At 51.1% G+C, this 18,193-nt stretch overlaps 2 protein-coding genes across 3 annotated transcripts in view; one reads left to right on the plus strand and one right to left on the minus strand.

Moving 5' to 3' along the window:
* The first annotated feature begins 6,883 nt into the window (after positions 1-6,883).
* LDLRAD2 (low density lipoprotein receptor class A domain containing 2) lies at positions 6,884-17,905 on the plus strand. 2 transcript variants are annotated; one of them, XM_010364347.2, is made up of 5 exons: positions 6,884-7,164; positions 9,673-10,098; positions 11,218-11,349; positions 16,133-16,294; positions 16,888-17,905. In XM_010364347.2, exons 1-5 carry the CDS (start codon positions 7,083-7,085, stop codon positions 16,899-16,901), a joined length of 816 nt encoding a protein of 271 aa, XP_010362649.2. In that variant the 5' UTR covers positions 6,884-7,082; the 3' UTR covers positions 16,902-17,905. The 2 variants fall into 2 exon arrangements, with proteins under 2 accessions (XP_010362649.2, XP_030797794.1); XM_030941934.1 differs by lacking the exon at positions 16,888-17,905 and adding an exon at positions 16,407-16,862 and having other exon boundaries at positions 7,083-7,164.
* HSPG2 (heparan sulfate proteoglycan 2) overlaps positions 16,932-18,193 on the minus strand; it is a 117,459-nt gene continuing 116,197 nt past the window's right edge. Inside the window, exon 99 of the mRNA XM_010364372.2 lies at positions 16,932-18,160. Coding sequence (XP_010362674.2) covers positions 17,988-18,160 — 173 coding nt within the window. The 3' untranslated portion in view covers positions 16,932-17,987. The remainder of the gene's footprint in view (positions 18,161-18,193) is intronic.

Here is an 18,193-nt window from a genome sequence, read left to right on the forward strand (position 1 = left end):
CTACACTCCAGCCTGGGCAACAGAGTGAGAGTCCATCTCAAAAAAAAAAAAAAAAAATCAGATTTGAAAGTGAATATTTATTTAGAATGAGACAAAAACCCAACAAGTTTTGAAATGTAAAAAACTGACAAATAAGACAAATAATATAAAATCCAAAATAATAAGAAATTTTTATTAACTGCTTAGCATTCTTCTATAATACTTTTTTTTTTTTCCAAATAGAGACAGGGTCTCACAATGCTGCCCAGGCTGATCTCGAACTCCTGGGCTCAAGCAATCCTCCCACCTCAGCCTCCCAAAGTGCTGAAATTGCAGGTGTGAGACTCAGCACCTGGCCTTTTTTGCTTACTTTTTTTTTTTTTTGGCTGCACACTTTTTGGTTCTTTATGTGACAGCAACTGTATGATATTTTCTCTATTTTTTTTGCTAGATGGAGTCTTGCTCTGTTGCCCAGGGTGGAGTGCAGTGGAACGATCATAGCTCACTGCAGCCTTGAACTCCAGGGCTCAAGCAATCTTCCTGCTGCAGCCTCCCAAGTAGCTGGGACTACAGATGCATGCCTCCATGCCTGGTTAATTTTTATGTTTTTTGTAGAGATGGGGTTTGGTCACTGTATTGCCCAGGCTGGTCCCGAACTCCTAGCCTCAAGCGATCCTCCCACTTCCACCTCCCAAAGTGTTGGGATTACAAGCATGAACGATTGTGCCAGGGCAGTAGGATTTTTTGTTTGTTTTTGAGAGGCAGTCTCGCCCTGTTGCCCAGGCTGGATGTAATGGTACGATCTCGGCTCACTGCAACTTCCGTCTCCCAGGTTCAAATGATTCTCCTGCCCCAGATTCCTGAGTTGCTGGGATTACAGGCACCTGCCACTACGCCCAGCTATTTTTTGTATTTTTAGTAGAAACGGGGTTTCATCATGTTGGCTAGACTGGTCTCAAACTCCTGACCTCGCGATCTGCCCGCCTCGGCCTCCCAAAGGGCTGGGATTATAGGTGTGAGCCACTGCGCCTGGCCAGGATATTTTTATAGCAGGACTGGAAGGATAATTCAGCCTTTCCTCTACCATGATTGATCAAAATTAGTTTTTTGTTAGTGATAGTTTAGGAATTATTTTCCTTCAGCTTTGCAATTCATCGTTGGTAAGATTATTTCACTCTTAATGATTGTTACATTTGGAGCAACTGCTATAAAATATCTTACATATGTGAGCTGTGTATTTGGAAGGATTTTCCACACACTATTTCTTGCTTCGTGCATTTCAAATTTTATTTCTCTTACAATGCCCTTGTACTCCTGGGGCTGGGCATCATAGAATCTGTGATTCAGCACCTTCAGAGCACAACACTCAGGAAGACAGCATAGTGGCATTAGGAATATTCCCGAATGCCACCTGGAGCACCTAGCAAGAATATAACTATACCCGCAGGGGCCAGAATCCCATAAATATACTCACCCCCAGCCCTAAACCCAAATCAGCCTCTCCCTAGCCGGATTTCAAAACACCTGTGGCCACCTGATATAAAGTGAGGTGTGATGAAGGAGAGTTTGGGAGTGGAAAGAGAAAAAAGTCTGAACTAACTATGGTTAAAATATCTTATGTTTGCAACATTTTTATTTTAATTTACTTAGTTTTATTTTTTTGAGACGGAGTCTCACTCTGTCACCCAGGCTGAAGTGCAATGGTGCAACCTCGGCTCACTGCAACCTCCGCCTCCTGGGTTCAAGCAATTCTCCTGCCTTCAAGCAATTCTCCTGCCTCAGCCTCCCAAGTAGCTGGGAATCCACGCGCACACCACCACACCTGCTAGTTTTTGTATTTTTAGTAGAGATGGGGTTTTACCACGTTGGCCAGGCTTGTCTCAAACTCCTGACCTCAGGTGATCTGCTTGTCTCGGCCTCCCAAAGGGCTGGGTTTACACGTGTGAGCCACTGCACATGGCCTATTTTTATTTTTTAAATTTTTGATTTAATTAATTAATTTATTTTTTTGATACAGAGTCTTGCTCTGTCTCCCAGGCTGGAGTGCAATGGCGCTATCTTGGCTCACTGCAACCTCCGCCTCCTGGGTTCAAGTGATTCTCCTGCCTCAGCCTCCCAAGTAGCTGGGATTACAGGCACCTGCCACCACACCCAGTTAAATTTTTTTTTTTTTTTGAGACGGAGTCTAATTCTATCACCCAGGTTGGAGTGCAATGGCCCAGTCTCAGCTCACTGCAACCTCCGCCTCCCGGGTTCAAGCAATTATCCTGCCTCAGCCTCCCAAGTAGCTGGGATTACAGGCACCGACCACCATGCCTGGCTAATTTTTGTATTTTTAGTAGAGACAAGGTTTCATCATGTTGGTCAGACTGGTCTCGAACTCCTGACCTCAGGCAATCTGCCTGCCTTGGCTTCCCAAAGTTCTCGGATTACAGGTGTGAGCCACCGTACCCGGCCATGCTCAGCTGATTTTTGTATTTTTAGTAGAGATGGGATTTCACCAGGTTGGCCAGGCTGGTCTTGAATTCCTGACCTCAAGTGATCCACCCACTTTGGCCTCCCCAAAGTCCTGGGATTACAGGAGTGAGCCACCACTCCTGACCCTATTTTTATTTTTATTTTTATTTTTATTTATTTATTTATTTTTTTTTTTTTGAGACGGTGTCTCGCTCTGCCCCCAGGCTGGAGTGCAGTGGCACCGATTCGGCTCACTGCAAGCTCCGCCTCCCGGGTTTACGCCATTCTCCTGCCTCAGCCTCCCGAGTAGCTGGGACTACAGGCGCCTGCCACTACGCCCGGCTAATTTTTTTGTATTTTTAGTAGAGATGGGGTTTCACTGTGTTAGCCAGGATGGTCTCGATCTCCTGACCTCGTGATCCGCCCACCTCGGCCTCCCAAAGTGCTGGGATTACAGGCTTGAGCCACCGCGCCCGGCCTGACCCTATTTTTATTTTTAAAAAATTTTAATTGGCTTGAGGCACAGTATCAAGAGGCCCTGAGAACATGTACCCCTTATGTTTGCAAAATTTTAAAAAATTATGGCAAGAAAATACATAACAAAACTTAACTATCTGAACCATTTTTTTTGAGATAGGGTCTGCTCTATTGCCTAGGTTGGAGTGCAATGTCATGATCATAGCTCACTGTAACCTCAAGCTTCTGGGCTCAAGTGATCCTTCTGCCTTAGCCTCCTGAGTAACTACAGTACAGCTAGGAGTATAGGCACCACCTAATTTTTAAATTTTAACTTTAATTTTTTGTAGAGACAGGGTTTCGCTGTGTTGCCCAGGTTGGTCTTTTTTTGTTTTTGTTTTTGAGATGGAGTCTCACTCTGTCGCCCAAGCTGGAGTGCAGTGGCTCATCTTGGCTCAACCTCTGCCTCCTGGGTTCAAGGGATTCTCCTGCCTCAGCTTCCTGAGTAGCTGGGATTACAGGTGAGTGCCACCACGCCTGGCTAATTTTTGTATTTTTTGTCGAGACTGGGCTTCACCATGTTGGCCAGGCTGCTGTCGAACTCCTGACCTCAGGTGACCTGCCTGCCTTGGCTTCCCAAAGTGCTGGGATTACAGGCCCAGGTTGGTCTTGAACTCCTGGTTTCAAGTGATCCTCTCGCCTTAGGCTCCCAAGGTGTTGAGATTAAAGGTATGAGCCTTGCACCTGGCTTGTCTTAGCCATTCTAAGTGTACAGTTCAGGAGTGTTAAGTATTTTCACGTTACTGTGCAACAGATCTCTCAAACATTTTCATCTTGCAAAACCGAAAGTTTATAACCATTCTTACTTTTGCAAATTTTATAAAAACATATAATCCCAGCTGGGCGCGGTGGCTCACTCCTGTAATCCCAGCATTCCGGGACGCCGAGGTGGGCGAATCACCTGAGGTCCGGAGTTCGAGACCAGCCTGACCAACATGATGAAACCCCGTTTCTACTAAAAATAAAAAATTAGCTGGGTGTGGCGGCCCGCGCCTGTACTCCCAGCTACTCAGGAAGCTGAGGTAGGAGAATCTCTTGAACCCGGGAAGCAGAGGTTGCAGTGAACTGATATTGTGCCACCGCACTCCAGCCTGGGAGGTAGGAGTGAGCTGATATCGCACCACTGCACTCCAGCCTGGGAGGTTGAAGTGAGCTGAGATCATGCCACTGCATTCCAGCCTGGGAGGTTGAAGTGAGCTGAGATCGTGCCACTGCACTCCAGCCTGGGAGGTTGAAGTGAGCTGAGATCGTGCCACTGCACTCCAGCCTGGGAGGTTGAAGTGAGCTGAGATCGTGCCACTGCACTCCAGCCTGGGAGGTTGAAGTGAGCTGAGATCGTGCCACTGCACTCCAGCCTGGGAGGTTGAAGTGAGCTGAGATCGTGCCACTGCACTCCAGCCTGGGAGGTTGAAGTGAGCTGAGATCGTGCCACTGCACTCCAGCCTGGGAGGTTGAAGTGAGCTGAGATCATGCCACTGCACTCCAGCCTGGGAGGTTGAAGTGAGCTGAGATCATGCCACTGCACTCCAGCCTGGGAGGTTGAAGTGACCTGAGATCATGCCACTGCATTCCAGCCTGGGCGACAGAGTGAGACTCATCTCAAAAAACAAACAAACAAACAAAACATATAATCCCATGCAAGTGATGAGTTCTAAAGTTTAAGCTTCAGAGGGCTTCATGATAAATTCATTCTTTTTTTTTTTTTTTTTTTTTTTTTTTTTTTTTTTTTTTGAGACGGAGTCTCGCTCTGTCGCCCGGGCTGGAGTGCAGTGGCCGGATCTCAGCTCACTGCAAGCTCCGCCTCCCGGGTTTACGCCATTCTCCTGCCTCAGCCTCCCAAGTAGCTGGGACTACAGGCGCCAGCCACCTCGCCCGGCTAGCTTTTTTTGTATTTTTTAGTAGAGACAGGGTTTCACTGTGTTAGCCAGGATAGTCTCGAACTCCTGACCTCGTGATCCGCCCGTCTCGGCCTCCCAAAGTGCTGGGATTACAGGCTTGAGCCACCGCGCCCGGCCGATAAATTCATTCTTGCTGAGGGAAGATTTGAATCTTCTCGGAGTCCCCCAGGGGCACAGATTTGGACATCATACACTGTAGGAAATCAGGGTTACATCAAATGACCGCTCCAGGAGGGAGAGCTGTAAGGGAATAATAGGTCCAGAGGTGTTTTTTGTTTGTTTGTTTTGTTTTTGTTTTTGTTTTTACTTTATCGCCCAGGTTGGAGTGCAGTGGTGTGATCTCGGCTCACCGCAACCTCCGCCTCCTGGGTTCAAGCGATTCTTGTGCCTCAGCCTCCTGAGTAGCTGGGATTACTGGCATGTGCCACAACACCCGGCTGATATTTGTATTTATAGTAGAGATGGGGTTTCACCATGTTGGCTAGGCTGGTCTCGAATTCCCAACCTCAGGTGATCCGCTTGCCTTGGCCTCCCAAAGTGATGGGATTATAGGTGTGAGCCACTGTGCCCGGCCAGGTCCAAAGGTTTTAACCTTCTCATGGATTCCTGGGATTTTGAGGTGGTGTCTCAGGCACTGCCAATTTGGGCTGCTTAGCTCCTCCCCTCGCCCACACTTGAAACCTCTGTTTAAATAATAATGATGACATTAATGATCATCATTCAAGCTGACATACATTGGATACTTTACTACATGATAGACACTATTCCAAGTACCCCACTTGTATCAAGTTACTTAATTCTTTTTTTTTTTTTTTTTTTTTTTTTTTTGAGATGAAGTCTCACTCTGTTGCCCAGGCTGGAGTGCAATGGCGCAATCTCGGCTCACTGCAACCTCTGCCTCCCGGATTCAAGCGATTCTCCTGCCTCAGCCTCCCGAGTAGCTGGGACTACAGGCACATGCCACCATGCCCAGCTAATTTTTTTTTGTATTTTTAGTAGAGATGGGGTTTCACTATGTTGGCCAGGCTGGCCTTGAACTCCTGACCTTGTGATCCATCCACCTCGGCCTCCCAAAGTGCTGGGATTACAGACATGAGCCACCACGCTGGGCCAAGTTACTTAATTCTTACAATGTAACTATGTGGTTGGAATTATCATTATCCCATTTTCCAGAGAAGGATGCCAGGGCTCGAAAAGCTTCAGTTTTTAGATTAAGGTTCCTTGTAAGATACCTTTTGAAAAAAAATTGTTCTACTAATAACATGTTTTGAAAAAGTCTGAATTAGTCCAGGGTATTAATTTTACACATGGGGAAGTAAAATCCAGAAAAAGGGGTCATTTGTTTAATGTCACACACTTATTCTTTCATTATTTCCTGGGTGCCTGCCTTGTGCTAGTGACTGTGCTATGACATAAGGGTTCAGAGGTAAACAAGATACTCATGGAATATAATTTTAGTGGAGACCAGTGGGCAATATATACAACAAGAAATGAATAAGCAAAACCATTCCAGAAGTGTTGGGATGATACATTTGAGATGTGACTGAGTGACAAGGAGAGAGAGAGTGTTAATTTAGATGGAGAGGTGGTCAGGAGAGTGTGGTCTGTGGAGGTGTCATATGAGCCACAAGCTGATGACCTGAAGAAGTCAACCGTGCACTGCTATGGGGGGAGAACACTCCAGACAGAGGGATCTATGAGTGCAAAGGCCCTGAGGCAGGAATGGCTTGTTAGTAATAGAGCAGACTCCTGGTCCAGTACTCCTTTGCTGCCTGCTGCTCTCTAGGCCCTCGGAGAGGCTCCTTTGGTGTCCTGGACCTCCCTGAAGCTCAGTCTCTAAGGTGACAACTGATCTAGGAAGGTAGCACATCTGGCTTCCTGCGGGTCCTCCCAGAAGCCCTGTGGCTGAACCGGATCTGAGTTTCCTGGTTCCTGTCTGGCAGAAGGGGAGCAGATCTCCTCCCTGCCTCCTCTCCCCAGGCTCTAGCCCTGGCCCCAAATCTCCATGGCAACCCCTGGACACAGTTCTGAACCACAGGAGGAGGATCTGGAAGGCGGAGCACGAAGATCATAGTGAAGAGACCAGGGGGCTGGAGGACTTGCCTCCTTCTTCTCCTTGTGTCCCACCAGCCTCCCTGCTGGCCTGACCAGGCCCCATACCCCAGTCTCCCCAGAAACCCCAAGCTGAAGATTCTGTGGGTCTGCCCTATTGCTAGGCACAGCAGAGCCTGGATGGAGGCTTGTCTTCCGCAGTTGCCCCAAAGGTTGCTCTTGCTGGGGGCAGCCACCCTGACTGCAACTGCTTTGGAGACAGGTAAGTATGAGGGGGCTTGGTTGGGGTACCCAGAAGACTTGGGCCCCCACCATCCTTAGAGACTGTGTCTCCCCAGTCAGCACTCGTCTTGCTGGGCTGAGACCTTGTGAGTTGGAGGAGGCTGGGAAACTGTGTCCGGTCTTGCTTGGCATCCCCAAGTCCAACCCTAAGCCTTCTGGAAGGCTGGACTTCCCAGTCACCTAGAAGCAGGAGTCTGGGAGCGGGCAGGACAGCCCTCAGGGCCTGCTTTGCAAAACTCTGTAGGCTTTGGATTCAGAGAAGCTGCATTTACACACTCTGCCACTTCTTCTGTTTGTACCTTTAAGATCATTGTTTCAACTCTCTGTCTGAATTTCTTTTTTTTTTTTTTTTTTTTTTTTTTTTTTTTTTTTTTTTTGAGGTGGAGTCTCGCTCTGTCGCCCGGACTGGAGTGCAGTGGCCAGATCTCAGCTCACTGCAAACTCCGCCTCCCGGGTTTACGCCATTCTCCTGCCTCAGCCTCCCGAGTAGCTGGGACTACAGGCGCCCGCCACCTCGCCCGGCTAGTTTTTGTATTTTTAGTAGAGACGGGGTTTCACCGTGTTAGCCAGGATGGTCTCGATCTCCTGACCTCGTGATCCGCCCGTCTCGGCCTCCCAAAGTGCTGGGATTACAGGCTTGAGCCACCGCGCCCGGCCTCTGTCTGAATTTCTTTGGCAGTAAAATGAAAATAATAGGCCCTTGCCCTTAAAGGCAATGATTATTGTGCATATAAGATGAGATAAGCCATGCAAGACACTTCACAATGCCTGGCACATAAAAGATGCCCAATTCCTGGCCGGGCATGGTGGCTCACACCTGTAATCCCGGCACTGTGTGATGCTAAGGCGGGTAAATCAGGAGGTCAGGAGTTCGAGACCAGCCTGGCCAACATGGTGAAACCCCCATCTCTACTAAAAATACAAAAACTGGCCGGGCGCGGTGGCTCAAGCCTGTAATCCCAGCACTTTGGGAGGCCGAGACGGGCGGATCACGAGGTCAGGAGATCGAGACCATCCTGGCTAACATGGTGAAACCCCGTCTCTACTAAAAAATACAAAAAACTAGCCGGGCAAGGTGGTGGGCGCCTGTAGTCCCAGCTACTTGGGAGGCTGAGGCAGGAGAATGGCATAAACCCGGGAGGCAGAGCTTGCAGTGAGCTGAGATCCGGCCACTGCACTCCAGCCTGGGCGACAGAGCGAGACTCCGTCTCAAAAAAAAAAAAAAAAAAAAAAAAATACAAAAATTAGCTGGGCATGGTGGCATATGCCTGTAATCCCAGCTACTTGGGAGGCTGAGGCAGGAGAATCGCTTGAACCAGGGAGTTGGAGGCTGCAGTGAGCCGAGATTGCACCACTGCACTCCAGCCTGGCAACAGAGAGAGACTCCGTCTCAAAAAAAAAAAAAAAAAAGGGGGTACCCAATTCGCTTACTCTCTAAACTCCATGCCTGTCCTGTGTACCTTTAGGGTAGGCTCTGGCTTTAGCAGAGAAATACCAAACATTGGAAAGTGCTTCACATCCTGAGCTCTGGTGAAGAATTTTTTCTTCGAAGACCCTCATCCTGACTGGTCCTCAAGCACCCACTGGTCCCTATCTTGCACCAGAAAACCCACCTACTCTTTTCTCTCTGTCCTTACAGAAATCAGGGCTACTTTGAGTACTTACACATCATCTCATTTAATCCTCACAATAACCCTGTACCAGTGAGGATATTTTGGGCTGTAAGTAACAGACAACAAACTAAATGGGGCTTAAATGGTAGGATATTTGCTGTTTCACTTAAGAGTGGTCATAGGTAATTCCAGAGATGGTTAACTCAACGGCTCAACAATGTCACTGTTCCTCTGATATGCTCTGACCTCATCTTTGCAAAATGGCTGCTGCAGCTCTGGACATCCCATCCTCATCCTCAGTCAGCAACTTTCAAAAGCAGGAAGAAAAGGGGCTCCTTAACACACAGCTCTCCTTTTTTTCTTTCTTTTTTCTTTTCTTTTTTTTTTGTGATGGAGTCTTGCTGTGTTGCCCAGGCTGGAGTGCAGTGGCTTGATCTCGGCTCACTGCAACCTCCGCCTCCCAAGTTCAAGAAATTCTCCTGCCTCAGCCTCTCAAATAGTTGGGATTACAGGTGCGTGCCACCACGTCCGGCTAATTTTTTGTAGAGACGGGGTTTCACCACAGTGGCCTGGCTGGTCTCAAACTCCTGACCTCAGGTGATCCACTCGCCTTGGCCTCCAAAGTGCTGGGATTACTGGCGTGAGCCACCGTGCTCGGCCCTCATCTTAGGGTTTTGAATAAGGGATTGTAGAGTTGAATTAAATTAAATTAAATCATTTAGTCCTCACAATCATTCTGAGATTGCTTAATCATCCCCATCTTACCGATAAGGAAACAGGCTCAGAGAGGGCGAGTGGATCACACAGCGGGCAGGGGGCAGAGTCGAGTTCGGGGTCGCGCCGCGCAGCTCCAGCATCCGTGCCTTCCGCTGCAGCCGACCTGGAGGACATGTGCGGGCAGACGTGGCAGGGAGACGGGCTGCTGCTGCGCTCGCATGCCGCCTCGCTCAGGTTCTACTTCGTGGCTCCGGACACGGACTGCTGGCTCTGGGTGCAGGCGGCGGCCCCCGGCGACCGGATCCGTTTCCAGTTCCGCTTCTTCCTGGTCTACAGCCTGACCCCCGCGCCCCTGGCGCTCAACACCTCCTCCCCGGCCCCGGCCGGCCAGTGCGCCTCCGGCTCCTACCTGCAGTTCTACGAGGGCCCGCCGGGGGCGCCCCGGCCCCTGGGGTCCGCCCTCTGCGGCCTGACCATCCCGGTCCCCGTGGCATCCTCCGGACCCTTCCTAGGCCTGCGCCTGGTCACGAGAGGCCGCCAGCCCCGCGTGGACTTCGTGGGCGAAGGCACCTCTTTCCGTCTGGGTGAGCTGAGGCTGAAGGCCGGGACGGGGCCCTATGCAGAGGCCATGCGGGACTGGGGCCACAGTGGGGGCCCCGGTGAGGGCTGCTGCCAACAGGGGAATGGCGCGAGCGCCCAGAGCACAAGATGGCAGGGACTGGGTCCAAAGGGAGGGAAGAAGGTGGTGGCTAGTGTGGCAGGGTCACAATAAGGGACCTCCCGGATCTTAAGAGTCAACCATCTAAATCTGGCTACTGTGGATGTGTGTGCCAGACTGTCCTACCAGCCCAAGTGCACACACATATACACACACACACACAACTTCCTCCCCACACACATTCACACACAACTCCCACACATGTACACACCTCACACTCTGACATCCACACACACGTCACATACACACAACCCACGCACCTCATCGCCCCCACACACTCCACACTCATGCATTTCACTCACTGCAGCACACGCCTCACGCTCCACACTCACCATTATCACACACCTCATATGCACACAGTACCACCTTGCACGCTTACACACAGCTCCCACGCTCTCATGCCACATGCTGGCTGCTCTGCGCTGGGTCAGCCCTTCAGATGTTTGAGAAGGGTGTGGTCAGGACTCTCCAGGCCTGTAGGCAGCAGAAACCAACTCAAGCCAGGAAAGGGGCCTCTTGGAACTGCAATTAATAATACTCACCCGACTGGAGGCCTGGCTTACGCCTGTAATCCCAGCACTTTGGGAGGTCAAGGCATGAGGATCACTTGAGTTCAGGAGTTCAAGACCAGCCTGAGTGACAGAGAGAGACCTGCCTAAAACAACAAAAAATATTTTAAAAAGTATAATAACTAAAAATAATAAAATTAATAACAGTACTTGCCCCATAAGGGTATTGTGGGGCCTCAATGAGCCAGGATATGAAGTATTTACAGCTGCGCCTGGCACAGAAGAGGAAGTCAGTACGTGTTAGCTGCCATCCTCCACCCTTCTCCCCCTGAAACACTCATCCATGCTCTCATCCGCATCCTCGACAGCACCTATCTCCTGCCCACACCCCCACACTGTCACCATGGGACCACACACCCTGCTGTGTCGTGGGCCGGACCAGGATCCTCACCTCAGGCTTCCGCTTCTGGCCTCAGGACCTTGTGGTGCCTACTTCCGCTGCCAGAATGGCAGGTGCATCCCCTCAAGCCTCGTGTGTGACCCCTGGGGCATGGACAACTGTGGCGACGGCAGTGACCAGGGCTCCTGGTCACCAGCTGACTGCAGAGGTCAGTGCGTGGTGCAGACTGGGCCCTACCGAACAGCTGGAAGGAAGCCTGGCCGGCTGTAACTCCCCTTCCCTAGGGCAGGGCCCGAGTGGGGAGGCAGGAGAGAGGAAAGCGGAAGTGTGGAATTGGCTTAGGCCAAGGGCTGGAGGGGCAGAGCAGTCAGGCAGAGAGCTACGCTGCAGATGTATCTCATCCGGCAGATTCCAAATGATGCTTTAGTGGTGGAAACTTTTGCTAAATGGGACCTGGCACGGAGGCCCAAGACATTCAAAGGAGATATCCTCTGCTTCACTGGATGGCGGTCCTGGGGCTCTGGCTGCCTGATGTCTCTCTGAGGGCCCTGAGTGTCACTCTCAAGACATAATTTGAAAACCATCAATCCAGTCTGACTCCCACGCTTTACAGATCGGGAAACTGAGGCCTAGAGAGAAGTGACTTGCCCAAGGTCATAAAGCCAGTGAGTAAAATGAGCAGGAATGATATCTGTAGACAGGGGAGTGGGATAGGAGGGCTAGGGTTAGTGGAAGGGACCAGAATAAATCACCCAGGAATAACCTTCCTGGGGATCTAGAGATGTCCCATCTGCCCACCACACCCAATTAGGAGTGGGATGGAGGTAGGGCTGCCAGGTGCAGTTGAACAGGGGTGAAACACAGTTTCCCAGAACCCCACATACTTAGCTTCCCCATCCCCCGCTCAGCCATCTTTGCAGGTTCCTGGTCATTTCCCTGATGCTGTCTGCTTTGTGCCATGAGACCCAGGTCCTATGTCCAGTTGTCCTCCATCCAGGCTCATTCCCTTGTGGATCTCGTTTATATTGTATCACCAACGGGACTTGTCTTTGAACTTCAGCTACATAACCTTCTCCCTGCTCAGCATCTCTGCGTGGATGTATAGGTGAAATCTCAAACTTAACTTGCCCCACACTGGACTCCTGGTCCACAGCCCTCCCTGCATCCTGCTTCCTTCTCACTGAGCAGCAGCTTCACATTCCAGATGCCCAGGCCTCACACTGAGCCATCTTTTACTCCCCACTTAACCCATAGCCTATAACCCATAACCAAGCCAGCGACAAGTCCTTGGAAAGCTCTCCAGACTCTGACCCTTCTCACACCTGCTCTGCCATCACCTGGTTTGAGCCACCACCAGTTCTCGTCTGGGTTGTTCTAATAACCTCTGAACTGGTCTCCCTCCTTCTGTCCTTTGCCTCTGACAGCATGTTCTTCCCGTGGAAGCCTCGGGGAGGCTTCTTTTTCTTTTTCTTTCAAATGAACTTGTTTATTTATTTATTTATTGTTTTGAGATAGGGTCTCATTCTATTATCCAGGCTGGAGTGCTGTGGCGCCATCTCGGCTCACTGCAACCTCTGCTTCCTGGACTCAGGTGTTCCTCCCACCTCAGCCTCCAGAGCAGCTGGGACTACACCGTACGCTGCCATGCCCAGCTAATTTTTGTGGTTTTTGTAGAGATGAGGTCTCACTATTTTGCAAGGGCTAGTCTGGAACTCCTGGGCTCAAGTGATCTTCCTGCCTTGGCCTCCCAAAGTGCTGGGATTGCATGAACTTCATTTCTCAGGGCAGTGTTAGATTTACAAAAAAATTGAGAAGATAGTACAGAAAATTCTCATATACCCAGCACTCAGTTTGGGTGCTATTATTGACGTTTTACATTAGTATGAGACATTTGTTTTAATTAATGAAGCAATATTAACTAAAGTCCACAGTTTATTCAGTTTTCCCTAGTTTTTGCCTAATGTCCTTTTTCTGTCCCAGGATCCCATTCAGCTTCTCATGTTACACTTATTTATTTATTTATTTTATTACTTTTTTTCAGATAGAGTCTTGCTCTGTTGCCTAGGCTAGATAGACTGCAGTGGCATGATCTCGGCTCACTGCAACCTCCGCCTCCCGGGTTCAAGCAGTTCTCCTGCCTCAGCCTCCCATGTAGCTGGGATTACAGGCGCACACCACCACGCCCAGCTAATTTTTGTATTTTTAATAGAGACGGGGTTTCACCATGTTGGCCAGGCTGGTCTAACTCCTGACCTCAAGTGATCCATCCGCTTTGGCCTCCCAAAGTGCTGGGATTACAGGCGTGAGCCTCCGCGCCCAGCCTCATGTTATGTTCATTAATAGTCATCATGCCTCTTTAGGCTCCCCTTGGCAGTGGCAGTTTCTCAGGATTTCCTGGTTTTTGATGACCTTGACAGTTGTGAGTACTGCTCAGGGATTTTGTAAGATGCCCCACTATTGGGATTTATTTGGTACTTTTCTCATAAGACTGGAGTTACAGTTCACAGAAGTGAAATGCCATCTTTATCACATCATATCAAAGGTACACACGCCCAGCATGACTTTGGTGTTGGGTGGTGGTTGACGCTGACCTTGACCGCCTGGCTGAAGTCATGTCTGCTTGATTTCTCCACTGTTACTTTTGGCCCCATCTTTCCCCACTGTATTCTTGGGAAGTCACTATATATAGCCCACTTGAGTGGGGAGTTATGCTTCCCCGCCAGAGGAACCTTTTAAAGCAGTAAATCAGGTTATGTCACTCTCCTGCTCAAAACCCTCATCTCGCTCAGCAAAGGCAAAGCCTCCCTCAGGCTGGAAAGCCCTGCACGATATGGCCCTGCCCCTTATTTCCTGGCCCCGCCTCTTCTTTCCCGGCCCTGCCTCCTCCCTGGCCCCACCTCCTCCCTGGCCCTGCCTCCTCTCCACACTCCAGCCTTGTTCTGGCCTTTGTAGTAGCTGTGTCCTCTACCAGACTTTTCTTCTGAGATCTGCATTGCAAGCTCATTCTTTTGCTTCCTGGTGGGTCTCTAGTTAACTTCTTCCCTGACTCCTTTATATAAAAATAGCAACCCTGGCCAAGTGCAGTGGCTTGTGCCTGTAATCCCAGCACTTTGGGAGGCCAAGATGGGCGGATCACCTGTAGTCGGGAGGTAGAGACCAGCCTGACCAACATGGAGAAACCCCATTTGTACTAAAAATACAAAATTAGCCGGGCATGGTGGCACATGCCTGTAGTCCCAGCTACTTGGGAGGCTGAGGCAGGAGAATCGCTTGAACCCAGGAGGCATAGGTTGCGGTGAGCCGAGATTACTCCATTGCACTCCAGCCTGGGCAACAAGAGCAAAACTCCTCCTCCTCAAAAAAAAAAAAAAAAAAAAAAAAGTTATATTATTAATAACTGTTAATATATTATTATAGTCTAATATGCATATTAGAATAGTCAAAATCACAGAGACAGGAAGTAGAGCCATGGTCACCAGGGGCTGGGGAGGTGGGGACAAGGAGGATATGGAGTTAATGGAATTGATGGAGTTTTAGTTTGGGCAGATGCAAAGTTCTGGAGATGGACGCCAGTGATGGCTGCCCAGTGTGAATGTGTATTAGTCCGTCCTCGCATTGCTATAAAAAAACACCAGAGACTGGGTAATTTATAAAGAAAAGAGGTTTAATTGTCTCACAGTTCTGCAGGTTGTACAGGAAGCATGATGCTGGCATCTGCTTAGCATCTGGGGATGCCTCAGGAACCTTACGCCTCAGGAAACTTACAATCTTGGCAGAAGACGAGGGGAGCAGGTGCAGCCAGAGTAGGAGAGAGAGAGTGGGGAGGCATTGCACACTTTTAAACAACCAGATCTTGCAAGAACTCACTGTCATGAGAACAGCACCAAGGGGTTGGTGCTAAACTATTCATGAGAAATCCATCCCCATGATCCAATCACCTCCCACCAGGCCCCACCTCCAACACTGGGAATTACAATTTGACCTGTGATTTGGGTGGGAACACAGATCCAAACCCTATCAGAATATATTTAATGCCACTGAACTGCACCCCTAACCATGGTTAAATGGTAAATGTTATGTGCTTTGCCACAGTAAGAAAAGCAGCAGCCCTGCCCCCACCAACATGAGTAATTTTTCTCACTAGCACGTGTCTCCTTTGGACTGAAATTCTATTCACGTGTTTTGTTTCTCCCCACACTAAACTCCCAGTTCCATGAAGACATATTTGTCATGTGCTTATGGTTGTATCCCCCAGTTGCTAGAGCCATGCCTGGGGCATAGGAGATGCTCAAGAAATACTAGTCAAATGAATGGAAGAATGAACCTCTATGGCTCAGTTTCCTTATCTGTGAAATGGGGATAAACCTCACCCTTCAGAGTTGTCGTAAACTGTAAGCTGCATACATAGGTAAAGGGCCCAGCACAGAGTGTGGTGCTTGATGTATAGAAAATGCTCACGGCTGGGCACGGTGGCTCACGCCTGTAATCCCAGCATTTTGGGAGTCTAAGGCAGGTGGATCGCTTGAGCTCAGGAGTCGAGACCAGCTTGGGCAACATAGTGAGATCCTGTCTCTACAAAAAATAAAAAAATTAGCCAGGTGTGGTGGCACGTGCTGGTAGTCCCAGCTACTCGGGAGGCTGAGCTGGGAGGATCGCTTGAGACTGGGAGGCAGAAGTTGCAGTGAGTGGTGACGCGCCACTGGATTCCAGCCTGGGCGACAGACTGAGACCCTGCCTCAATGCTCAGTACATGTACACCCTCTTCCTTGAGAAGTAGCTCCACTCATAGACCCTAGGCCCTGGAGCCAGACCGTGTGAATTCAAGTCCTCCTATCACTTCCAGCTAAGTGACCTTGGCAAGTGACAACCTCTCTAAAATGGAAACACAAAGAGTGACAGACTCAGGGAAGTCTTGTGAGGACTGAATGAAACACACAAGTGCCCCAGAAAGGGCAGTTCTCAGTGTGCTAGTTCTGTTCTTTCCCACGTAGGTCCCTCTCCGGTGCCCAGCGAGACAGGAAGTACAGACGACCACACCTCCAGATCTCCGACTCCCTCTCCAGCTCTTGGGTCTGCAGGATCCCTCCGGATTGCAGCTGAGAGGAGTCCCCCAGCAGGCAGGGACCCCACGAGGCAGGACGCAGCTTTGGAAGGTTACACCCTGCTCCTACTCTCCCCACCAAAATCACACCTGTCCCTCTCCAGGTGATGGAGACGGGGCAGTGGCCCCAGGCCAAGGCCTGAGTGGACTTTCTCCTCCCACAGGCCCCCAGCTCCGAGGGGTGGCGCTGGTCTCCTCGATGCTCCTGGCTTCTGCTGGCCTCCTCATGGGCCTCCTCTGGTGCTGTTGCTCTCCTAGCTGGCTGGCCTGGCAACCTGGTGCCTGTGGCCTCTGCCTCCGCTGCAGCACAGCCTCTGCCATTTGCTACCCATGTCCCAGCCAGGTCTCCCCAGGGGGCGGCAGCTGAGTGGCCCAGCCTTCCAGGGTCAGGGAGGCGATCCCTAGAGGGCTTTGGGCACACAGGAATGAGACTAGGCTCTGGGGTCAGACAGACTCTTCGGGTTCTAACCTGACTCTCTGTCTGATGTTGGACAGGCCTCCTAACCCTCTGAGACTCAGCTGCCCCTCCAGAAAATAGGAGGACGATTCCTGCCTCACAGGGTTGGGGATCTGGGAGCCTCACTGATCCCAAAACACCTTGCTTCACCCCCAGATCTCACCTGCCCTGCTCTGCCCCACCCACAGACTCCACTGACTGAAGCCCTCATCAAAGACACGGGAGGCCCCTGGCGGGGATAGCACCGTTTATTAAGAAAAATCAAGACAAAGACCACAGGAGGGTCCCTTCTAGGACACAGAGGCCAGGCGTCCCAACCCCACAGTCTGGGAGCCACTGGCAGGATGGCACTCGAGCTGGATCTTCAGGCTCCCGCAGATGGGGCAGGGTGGTCGGTGGTCATATCCCCCTCCTCTCTCTCCCAGTTGTGAGTCCGGCTTTCCCCCACCCAAGGCACTAGCTCTTCCTGGGCACCAGCAGCGGCTGAGGAGTCCCTGGGCCTTCACTTCCAGATGAGTGGGGATGTGGCCTGGGGTGGGCAAGGCCCGGTGGGCGGGGCCCTCTCAGTGCTGGGCTCTGCCTATAGCAGCTCCTGGTAAGAGTTGGGGTGGGTTTTCCCTTACAGCCCGAGGGAGGGACCCCGGGCTGTGTGCTGGCAGGAGGGGGTGGGAATGCAGGCCAGGAGGGCGTGGTGGGGGGGGAGGCTGCCAGAGGAGGTGCCAGGGGCTGGGTGGAGGTGGGTGGGGGTGCTGAAAAACGAGCTGGTGGGGATGGGGACCGCCTGCCCAGGGGTGAGCTGCCTTTTGCTCCACAGCCGGCACTAAAGACAATTCCCAATCCTGAGTGGGTGGCAGAGGTTCCTGCGATGCCCGTCTCAGGTAGCTGTGGGGCACCAGCCTACAAGCCGAGGTTGGCTCTCCTAGGAGTGAGAACTGCCCAAGGGCTGCAGAAACAAGCCACCCAGCTCTATCTTGGGGCCTCCATTGGTGGGTAGGGGGAGAGTGGGGGCAGTTCTGGGCCCACCCAGCCACTGTTCCTGACCCCAAGTCCTGGTGGCTTTCTGAGGCGCCTACTCCCATCAAACCTGTCTTGCCCGCCAGCCTTGTGGCTTTGCCCAGCTGTGTGGGTGGGGGTGGCGTGCCCACCTCCAGTCCAGCCCAGGGCGGTAGCAGCAAAGCGTGGCATCGCCTCAGTTTCTTACAAAAATTCATAATAATATTAATAATAATATACTCGACGTTGTCGGGCTGGGGCGCGGCCCGGGAGTCCGTGTGGGGCAGGCAGGTGCCTACGAGGGGCAGGGGCGTGTGTTGGCCCCGGCCTGGGCGCGGTGCTGCAGGTCCAGGGGCTGTGGGGGCAGGGCGCCGGGTCGGGCCGAGTGCAGCACCAGGTTCTTGACACAGCCTGTGATGCCCGAGGAGAACCTGCCCCCGGTCAGCATGGTCACGTCGGGGGCTCCGCCTGCCAGGAGGTGAGAGGACAGGGCTTGTGGGC

The sequence above is a fragment of the Rhinopithecus roxellana genome, chromosome 12 (assembly GCF_007565055.1).
Source record: "Rhinopithecus roxellana isolate Shanxi Qingling chromosome 12, ASM756505v1, whole genome shotgun sequence".
Lineage (NCBI taxonomy): Eukaryota > Metazoa > Chordata > Mammalia > Primates > Cercopithecidae > Rhinopithecus > Rhinopithecus roxellana.

What these genes read in the sequence shown, in the direction of transcription:
- LDLRAD2 (XM_030941934.1), top strand. Translation starts at nt 7,083, where the DNA reads ATGGAGGCTTGTCTTCCGCAGTTGCCCCAAAGGTTGCTCTTGCTGGGG. An exon ending in TGCAACTGCTTTGGAGACAG is followed by an intron (nt 7,165 to 9,672) that starts GTAAGTATGAGG and finishes CTTCCGCTGCAG; the next exon opens with CCGACCTGGAGGACATGTGC. An exon ending in GTCACCAGCTGACTGCAGAG is followed by an intron (nt 11,350 to 16,132) that starts GTCAGTGCGTGG and finishes TTTCCCACGTAG; the next exon opens with GTCCCTCTCCGGTGCCCAGC.